General features: G+C 34.9%; 1 protein-coding gene across 1 annotated transcript in view; it reads left to right on the top strand.

Moving 5' to 3' along the window:
- GUCY1B3 (guanylate cyclase 1, soluble, beta 3) overlaps positions 1-10,874 on the top strand; it is a 31,851-nt gene that overhangs the window by 5,943 nt on the left and 15,034 nt on the right. The window contains exon 3 of the mRNA XM_012645228.1: positions 7,621-7,818. Coding sequence (XP_012500682.1) covers positions 7,621-7,818 — 198 coding nt within the window. The remainder of the gene's footprint in view (positions 1-7,620; positions 7,819-10,874) is intronic.

Consider the following 10,874-nt stretch of genomic DNA (forward strand, 5'->3'; position numbering starts at 1 on the left):
TAAATATAAGAAATATCTTTAGAGGAAACTTTAGAAACATGATTTGTCTCTAGAAATTACACAGCTTGAAATTGAATCTCCAGTGAAAGTAGTAATCTTTAGAATTTATTCTTTGGTTGATTTAATAACTTAAAATCTGAATTATCAAAAGAAGTAAGAAGCCATTTTTATTTTGATTTTTGAATTTTATATATTTTACCTGGATATATTGTCTTAAAGATAAGACCATATTTCAGCAATAATTTTATTCTCTATTTTTCCACTTTTTTATTCATAAATTAAGAATAAAATGTGTGGTTTCATGCTACCGCTATAGTAAATTTCTATCTGAAGCTTCTAGTGTATTGATTAAAACACTGCAGAGGATACATGGGATTCGAAACCTTTGTAAGGAAATAGCTGGTAAGAAATGTCCAATTTGATAGTATTTCCATATTAATCCATGCTCATCTCCATTTTTCAATGTCCTATTGAGTTATAGCTGAATATATATTTTCCCAAAGTCACTGCAAAAATCTCTTCTATCTCACATGCAGTTCTGTAATATGATTTTACTTCTCCCCTATGAACAGGTAAAATTCTCCTTCCATTGAATTTGGGTTGGCTTCAGTGATTATCACCAATAGAATGTGGCAGAAGTGACATTTTGAAACGTCCTAGGTTAGAACATAAGAAGTCTCGAAGTTTCCCCATTGTTATCTTAAAACAGTTCCTCTTCAGATACTCCCTGTAGGAACGCAGACACATGAAATGTGAAGAACAAGCAGCATGAAGAGGCCATGTGTAGACACTCAGAGAGCAGTTCTAGTTGAGCTCCCAGCAAAGAGCGAGCAACAACTACTAGCCATCTGATTGATATATCTTGGAAAACCAGCATGTTACAGCATTCTGATAACTTCAGCCCCAGTTTCCATCTGATTCCAACCCAATGCAAGAATTTTCTAAACAGCCAGACAACCCACAGAACCATGAAAGATAATAACAAATTCGGCTAGGTATGGTGGTTCACATCTGTAATTCTAGCACTCTGGGAGGCTGAGGTGGGAGGATAGCTTGAGGCCATGAGTTTGAGACCATCCTGGCCAACATAGTGAGACTCCATCTCTACAAAAAATAAAATTAAAAAATTATTGTTTTTACCTATATGTTTTAGAATTTTTTGATATATAGCAACAGATAACTAGAACAGTACTCTGTATTATTTTCCCTTTATATTTTATGTCTGTGTTAGTATGTGTGTTTGCACAATACTAACACAGACATATACTTGACAATGAGTCAAGAACTTTGAGCAAACCACATCTGATAAAATAATATATCACCCCTGCAAATGGGACCCAAGTCAATCCCAAGCAGGGCTACCAATTGATTTTCAGTGGTATTATGGTATTATTACGTTGTGTAGTACTTACCTCCTCAACAATTTTACAGAGTTCAAATGAAATTAAAATGAGTAAAGAAGACTGTCAGGTTGACTATTGAAAAATAAATAGGCAAAATGCAATTTTAGAGACCAGTCAGGATTTAACTTGTGGGTCTATTTAAATATGCATATAGACTTCAGCTAAATAATTAAATAAACATTCTTTCATTTTTTTGGACATTGGCTCCTTCAGCTAATTTTAATGTGGTGACAGTTTCACTCATTTACTTAATTCACAGTTATTTGAGTTCCTCAGCCAATGCCTCTGTTCAGCCTGCAGTGAGATTTTCTTTAATTCTTGCTGGCTCTAGGTTTTGGCTTATAAAATACAACATTGTGATTTGGCCAGCCCACCAGGAACAATCTGGGATTAATGACTGATCTAATTCTTAAATGTTTGTGCAAAGGGCTATTTTGGGAAATATGAGTATTTTCCTGAACAGCTGTAAAATTCTAATACTTCCCTGAATTATTTATATTTCTTAGAAAAAAATGCACCATTCACTTTATTTTTAACTTTCAAATTTTAAAAGGAACTGTTTTCTCATCATCCAAAATGTCAATTTCTATAATCTCTGATTTTAAAATTGACAAGTGGGGATTTAGTTTTATTAAGAAGCTTATGAAGGAAAATAAGAAGTATTTTAGGATTGTAAGACTTTTCTCTTTGAATAACTGATATATATTTTCACAATTTTACAAAATATTAATTGTTAATTGTATTATTATATAAGCTGGATCTTTTTTTTTTTTTTACCATGAGTTTAAAAGCAGTAGAATAGGTGAAATATTGTACACAGGTATATTTCTTTGACTGTTTTCCTTTATTCTTTAAAATATTTCTCTTGAGAGGATAATAATGATAAATAAATGTAGTTTTAAAGGTAATCCCATTTAAGTAATTTTAGTGATTCTGGTGCAGTTTCTTTTTAAATAGGGCTTTGTGTTATTTCTTTTAAAAAAGATTCTCTCTCTCTTTTCGGTTGGATGGCTATTTATTTCTCAAGGAGCTGCTCCAAGAAGGAAAGACAGAAAAAGTATAATTAAAGCATGAACTTCTTACTTGCCCTCAACTCAGGCTATTTACTTTAGTGCTTCTCATATCTAAGGTTTGGTTTTCCACTTTATTTAGGTCTTTTTTGTTTAAATTTTTCAACTTCAAATTCCAAAATGAGTTCATTCTTATAAAATTTAACAAACTTTTTTTAAATCACATGGTTCTCATTTAAGAATGTTGCTATTGGTCCTGTTTTTCAAAGGTGTGAGGAGTAAAGTGAAAGAAAATGCTGTACCTCATCCTCCTTCATTAAAAAAAAAACAGGTTTCCAATCAATGGCTGATTTTTAAGATTTCTTTGAGATCTAAATTTCAGTAATATTCTCAACACAGACAACTCCCTTTTCCCCATGCACTAGGACAAGGATTCTTGGAGACCAAAAAATTTCTTTCCTTCAAAATTTCCAAGGCAAGATCTTACTCATTTCTACAGATCATTTAGAAATTTTAAATTAAATGTTCTGGAAGCAGGAAAATCAGGTAGTTGATTTCTAGAGACTTTGCCTCTGTAATTATGTATGAGCTTATTTTTGGCATACATATTATAAAAAGAAAATTTGCATTTATTTTGAAACATTCCAAGATCTTTAGAAATATGGAACTTTAAAGTGTTTCTCAAAGGAATAATAAATTGTCTTTTGCTTTCTAAATCTGTAGAGTATACTATATCTGGAACTCCAGCACAGTATCCCAGAATACCAGACCTTTTTTTTTTTGCCCCAGTGTCTCACTTTTTTGCTAAGGCTAGAGTGCACTGGCACAATCATAGCTCACTGCAGCCTCAAACTCCTGGGCTCAAACTATCCTCCCACCTCAGCCTCCTGAGTAGCGGGGACTACAGGAGTGCACCACCACACCTGGCTACATTTTCTATTTTTGTAGAGCCAAGGTATCACTATGTTGCCCAGGCTGTTCTCAAACTCTTGGCCTCAAGCCATCCTCTCACCTTGGCTTCCCAAAGTGCTAGGATTATAGGCATAAGCCACCATGCACAGCTAATTTTTCTCCTATAAATAATAAATTCTAGGTCACAAGATGAACTGGACCTATGAGAAGCAGAATTCCTGAGTATAAAAAGTACATTTATTTTGCTTATAGAAAAAAACAATAAAATGATATCAGAACATTAGGAAATCAAATTAAAGCCCCAGACTAACCTTTTGGTACCTCAAAATAAAATAGATGAATGGACCTACTCTCTATCACTTTCCTGTTTTTATAAAGCTAGGAAGAATGAATAAAAGCATGTTTAAGATTTGCTTCATTGTTTCCTCTAAATCTACTGGTGCTGAAAATCACTTTTTCCATATCTCTTCTGCTTCTGTACATATGGATGTACTTTGCAATTGGCCGAACAGCTCTTCTCATCTATACCTGCTTCCATGGGTATATTTAGAAATAAAACAGAATATCAGTTTTTGTATGACACTCTTGTTCTTCAGAATACACTGTTACAGCCATGTGGATCAATTATCAACTTTGTTTACATAGTATTTTCAATTGTGGAAAAGGTTTTCTCTATTTTAAGATTCTTTTTTGTGGCCTTTTGAGGTTGCTACAAATAATTGTAGTCTAAATATGAAGATGGCACATTTTTAAGCAATATAAATGTACTCAAATGAAAATAATTTCAATTTTAGTCATTAATCCCATTTCTTATAATGGGCAGGCTGCGGTAACCACTTTAATTTTGAGAGAGTAAAACCAACTAAAGAACGCTGTAACTCAAGAAATCCCAAGAGTGTTTTTTATGTTAGATACTATCTAAAGAAAATCAATATTACATTAAGTGGTGTTAAATCTTTTATGATCCAGGAAAGTACTTTACTTGTCCAATTAATTAATAGTAAATTCAATAAAACAGTAAATCTGTAGAGAGTTGGTTACCACAAAAAGACTTAAAAGATAAGCATTCTCACTTGGTGTTTTTTTGGTACCTCATTTGCCTTTAAATGATAAATGTAAGCAATATTTTATCATCAATATTAATACCTTAATATTATCAATACTTTTATTTAAATTAAAATGACTCCACCTACACTGAGGATACAGTGCCCATCTTTAGTGACTCATGGAGTACTGGGTTTGGGCCATTATGTCCAGTCTCTGACCTGCCGTATCATCCATGGTGGCTGCTAACAAGAGTGGTGCCGATTATTACTGCCTCCTGCCAACTGCGCGACTGCATGTAGAGATGTGCTAATAATCCAGTGTGACACAAGATGAACATGAATGAGTATAAAAGTAACATAAACATATTGATTTATGAAATATTTAAGTATTCTGTGTAGGAAGAATTGAAAAAAAATTAAAGTAACTATTTCAAGTTATTGTTTGATTCCATTTTTTTCTCTTTTAAGTGAGCCACAACATAGTACCTAGACCTAACTATAGTAGAAAAATTTCTACATGCAGCCACAAACACAATTTTGACATTGTGGAAAATGAAAATTAAAAAAAAAAAAAACCCTTTTGGTGATTTTTTTTTTCTCACCAGATTTTCTCTCACAAGATTTTTTTACATCAAGTGTGAGAAGTCTGGAAGGGTTATGAAAAGCGATCAGGTCTTCCCTTCTCAGGGAAGAATTCCCATGAGAATAACTTGTCATAGGAAGAACACCTCTTACTGTTCAAGCAGGTAAACTAGTTTTAGGATTAGGGGGCTTGTAGAGTATGTAAACTGTCCAATACTTAGTGCCCACCATATTGGATGGCTTTTACATGGCAATAGCAGCCTCTAGAGGCAACAGGGTGAATTGACGTTTTTGTTAAGAACTAGCCTGACTTGAATTTAGTAGATATAATTTGGGGGAAGAAAACAGAAAGCACTATAGATGAAGGCAATGCAAGAAGACACCAGTTTTACCCAGTTGAGGAGATCACTGAAACATTTATCTGCATCAGAATGTCAACCTTCATGACCTAGCTCAGGGTTCACCTTTCTTTACTTTGAAATCTTTTTACTCCATTCTTTCAGTCTGAGCTGTTTGCCCCCACATTTCTCATGAGGAGCCACTCTGTACATGCATTTGTGATATAATCCATAAGCTGCTCATTCTGCATCATGCAGATCTATAATTAAACCTCTGACCTGTACCCAGCCTGTATGATACAGTGCATGGTATATAATGCACATGCAATAATTTTATAGAATGAATGAATGACCGAGTGGATGAATGGAAGGGACAGAAAATTGACAGTGCCGTAGGTGCCCTGTTGAAGTATTGCTGAAATCCGAGTACCCCTGGAATCATCTCATGCTCACTCCAGTTTCTTCCTATTATTTTACTGGATATTTGTTTGCCTAGATTGACCTCTTTGAGACATTTAAGACGAGACACATAGTTGAATTTTGGTATATCTCCAGCACCTTCCTTTTAGATACATTTTTTATGTCCATGACATTTTGAAACTGTTTTATCTTTCCCTTCTCTTTAAAACTAATCACCAGTTATGGATAGATTGCTGTTTGCTTGGTATATAAGTTTTTTATTGCTACCATAACAAATGACCACAAACTGGAGTGCTTGAAACAACACAAATGTATTATCCTATTATTTTGTAAGTTGGAAGTCCATTGAAGGTCCTACCGGACTACAGTCCAGGTGCTGGCAGGGCTGTGTTTCTCTATGATGGCCCTAGAGGATGATCGTTTCCCTGCTCATGCAGGTATTAACAGAATCCAGTTCCATGCAGTTGAAGTCTGAGGACCTGGCTTCCTTGTTGACTCTCAGCTGGGGGCTACCCTAAGGTCCTGGAGACCTCTCTCCAGTCCTTGAAAAGTCTCCTACATCTCAGAACCTGAAACATGGTGTAAAATCCTTCTCATGCTTGCATCTCTTTGACCTTCTGTCATTGCATCTCTCTCTCAGTGTAGCCAGGAAAGGTTCTCAGCCTTTAAGTACTTAGTCACTCCTGTGAGTAGGTCGTGTTTACCTGGATAATCCAGGATACTCTTTCCCCCTTAAGGTCCATAACCCTAATCACATCTTTACAATCCCATTCACCATGTGATATAACACATTCACAGGGAATAAAGCATGGGAATCTCTGAGAGACAATTTTATTTTGCCTACCACATCTGGGATGTGCTAAGTGCTTTATGTATATCCTTTTAGTTATCTCTATTTTGTCAGAGAAAAAATCAAGTTTTACAAAAGTTGGTGAACTGTCTGCATTACTATGAAATGACAGTCATGAATTAAACCCATGTCCTCTTGATTCTAAAGTCATATTGCTCTTAATTCCTATACCATGTGATGTTGTGTGTGTATCCTATTATATATGTGCAATACACACACACACAACAGATTATTAGATAAGTGTTATTTGAAAAATCATATAGGAACAAGTAAAAAGTATAGTTTGTACCATTTCTTCTGGTAATCTTAATACAAATCAATTTTCTATGTTAGTAATATAGGACTCTGGGGAATTTGGCATCTTCCAAATTAATGGCAAGGCTACAAGAACCAAAAATCTTTGTTGGCCAATTTGTTAGTTTTCTAAGACTTCATTTTTAAAAGGTAATTATTTCACTAGTGAGCCGTGAAACTCTACCTTGACTGGAGACTACTAATGATCATGAAGAAATTATACTGCTTTAATTTCTAAAATATGTTTTTAAGTTCTAAAATATTAATTCACAAAATGATATGCTTATATTTTATATGCTTATACCTCTGATTTAGTGTTTCGAATTGAAAATTAAGTTTTAGGAACGTAGTGTAAACAGAAGGGTAACGTGTGGTCCCTTTGGGTGTTCCCTGTTGTTTATATATCACAGCATGCGTATACAACTGCCCCATGCTCGTATAAATATATATATATCTTTGCCTTAGCCCTTAACTCTGTTCTTTTTTCTGCTTCAGGCATTCTTTTTATATCCCACTTGTTTATCCTTTCTTAAAATGTACTAACTATTAATAGCCACAGATATTTTTCTTAATTATACTATTTTGGTTTCATTTTCTCCATGGTACTTGCTTTACAGATATCCTGGTGAAGTGAGCTAAGTATGCTACTCTGCTGAACTGCCCAATAAACCCAGATTTGAGCCTTGTTTCCATATCTTGCTTTCCTGAAGTCTGCTGTCATTGTGAGAGCATTGTTTATTTAGCACTCTTTTCTCTTTCTTGCAGAATCTTGATGCTCTGCACGACCACCTTGCTACTATCTACCCAGGTATGCGTGCACCTTCCTTTAGGTGCACTGATGCAGAAAAAGGCAAAGGACTCATTCTGCACTACTACTCAGAGAGAGAAGGACTTCAGGATATTGTCATTGGAATCATCAAAACGGTAGCTCAACAAATACATGGCACTGAAATAGACATGAAGGTAATGATTAGGAATGGAGACTTCTGAACACAGATGACATTTAGAATATATAAATGACACTTTTCAAACTTACTTGTAGTTATCACTGCTAGTGCACTTCACAAGAAGTATATTTAAGCCAGAACAGTGGAAACACCAGCAATCTTCTATATTTGGGCTTGGAATACATTATACAGGATATTTTTTCCTTGTGGCAGCAGATTTTTTGTTCTAATTATATGTTGCTCAAGGCAACATGAAATTTAGTTTGCATTCCCTGTGAGCACACACCAGCTGGGAAGCAGAGGGATATATGGCTGACTGAACTGTGGGTTGCAGCATGCAAAATATCCATAACATGTGTAGTCAACTTCTGAGACTATACAAAAATTAGATATTCTACACACTCTTAGTTCCGGGTGACCATTTAAAGGTACTGATACAGCAGTGGTACAACAGAGAACCACCGTTTTTCTCTATCTCTAGCCCATATAATCTCTCCCAGTCAGCTGCTTTTTGTGTGCTCAGTGTGTTCAGCCCCAAGAGCCATTTTGTAGTGGCCTTAAACTTTAGCCAAAGTGGAGAGAGGGATCCCTTATTTTAACTTTTTCTTCTTCATAGAAAATCTAATAGGCAATTCTTTCTTAGATATCATAGTTATGTTCTAACACACACAGGGAGCCCCAAACTCTGAAGTGCAGTATTATACACATTAAAAATTGTAACATTTAAATTAATTATATGAGAAAAGTATCCCGTATATTTAATCTAGTAATGCTGGTAATGTTACATTAGATTTTATGCTTTCTTTTTTTCAGGAGTTGGTGTCAATTCTTCCATGGCACTTGGTGATTCCCAGGTGCAGCATTAATTTTTCTACTAGAAAGTGGGACCATGTATAATATGACACTGTTAAATCTAGAGATTTAAAAATTAAAATCTTAGTTGAAGGGTCAAAATTCATCCATGATTGGGAACTCACTGGGATTCAATCAAAATATATGATTATTAAGTATTAATATGAAATGTCCGATTTCCTTAAGTACTAAGTTTGACAGTTGGTATCTCTGACATTTCACTTTGACACTTCTTGTTTTATTTTTATTGTGAAGGTGCATCCTCAGTCTTTCAAATGCACATTTTGGCTTGTGATTATTTTTCATGGTTTTTGGAGCAATTTTTGTGAAACCATGGATAAGTCAAAAATGCATGTTATTTTCTAATGTAAACTCCATGGTGGAACAAATGCAGTGCAGACAGATCAAAATATCAACAAAGTGGTATTTCCCAAAGGAAGGATGGGAAGGATGGGGGAAGGATGTGGGTAATGAACTCATAGTATGTCGATGGTTTGAGAAGCTCCATTCTGATAATGTTAATCTTGAAAATGAGCCATGTGGGCCACCTGAGACCGAGGTGGATGTGCTGAAAGCTATAGTGGAAGCGAATCCATCTCAATTTACACGTGAATTAGCAGCAAGGTTCGATGTTACTATTCCAACAATATGGGACCATTTGAAACAAATGGGCAAGATAAAGAAGCTGGATAGATGGCTTCTGCATGAATTAAATGAGCATTAGAAGAGAAATCGTCTCAGAGCTTGCCTTTCTTTGCTGTCATGACATAAAGGTGAATCATTTCCACACTGAATTGTTATGTGTGGTGAAAAATGGATTCTTTTTGACAATTGCAAGCATTTGGCACAATGGTAGGATAAAGACGAAGTGCTGAAACATAGTCCAAAACCAAACATTCATCAAAAAAAGCTAATGATGTCTGTTTGTTGGTCCAGCGCTGGTATTATCTACTACAGCTTCATGAAACCTGGTCAATTGATTACAGTAGATGGCTATTGCAACCACTTGGATGAAATGATGAGGATGCTTGTGATTAAGCAGCCAAGATTGGTCAACAGAGACAGGCCAATTCTCTTGCAAAACAACACTCAACCGCATGTCGCACAAACAGTACTGCTGAAACTACTGAACCTGGACTCGGAAACTCTCTATCATCCACCATATTCACCAGGTCTTGCACCAACTGACTACCACTTCTTCCAGGCTTTGGACCACTTCTTGTGAGAAAAAATATTCAGTTCTCAACAAACTGTGGAAAATGCCTTTTGCAATTTCATAGCTACTCACTCTCCAGGCTTCTTTGCTGCTGGCATAAACAAGCTACCGTTAAGATGGCAAAACTGTGTCAATAGTTTAGGCGCACACTTTGACTAATTGTACTACTTCTTGTTTGAGATAAAATAAACTACACTTTTGATTCAAGATTGGAAGATTACATTTCATATTTAATGACCTAATAGTATATGCCCTCATTTCCAGTCTTTTGATCTTGACAACAAACACACACAACCTCTATACTGAATGAGCGTATATCAGGGGCTTTATGACTACTGTATCTTCTGTTGGTTTTGTTTTTCATTTAGCAATGTTGAGCAAGAAGCAGGTACATAGAAACTTCAGAAAGAAAGACAAATTCAGGTACATTTGGAAACTGCAGTTACTATGGTTTTAGAGTGGGAGATTGATCAATGGGAGATTGATGGCATTAGAAAAACTATATGAAATTAAGTTTTTACTTAATTACATCGTTCACTTTATACAATATTTAGGTTCTCTTAAAGCTGTCATTTATTCAAGTACTATAAACTTCTGAAATATTGATATTTTGTAAATACATTTTGTACATTTAATTTTTTCAAAGGCACCATTTTAATTCTGAGGTATTCTTACATTGAATGCATAAGTTTAACTGGTCCAGAGATACTAGACGATTTGAACCGTGTAATAAATATTAGATCATGTCATGAAGTGATATACTAATGAGAGGTTAAAATTATAATCAAAAGAGCCATGTGTTTTGCCAGTTTTATCAAAGCAAAAAAAGTAGAATCATATAATTAATTTATAAATTTGTGGTACATATAATTTAGTTCCTTTAGTTAAATGGAAACAGAGCAGAACTTAAAAATTAGGCCTGAATTTTAAGGTTACCTCTATTTTGTTTTGTCCATAATTTAGGGAAATCAACTTTAATGGGGCAAAATTTTCAGATGATAACT

This window comes from Propithecus coquereli, unplaced genomic scaffold (assembly GCF_000956105.1).
Source record: "Propithecus coquereli isolate 6110/MARCELLA unplaced genomic scaffold, Pcoq_1.0 Scaffold228, whole genome shotgun sequence".
Lineage (NCBI taxonomy): Eukaryota > Metazoa > Chordata > Mammalia > Primates > Indriidae > Propithecus > Propithecus coquereli.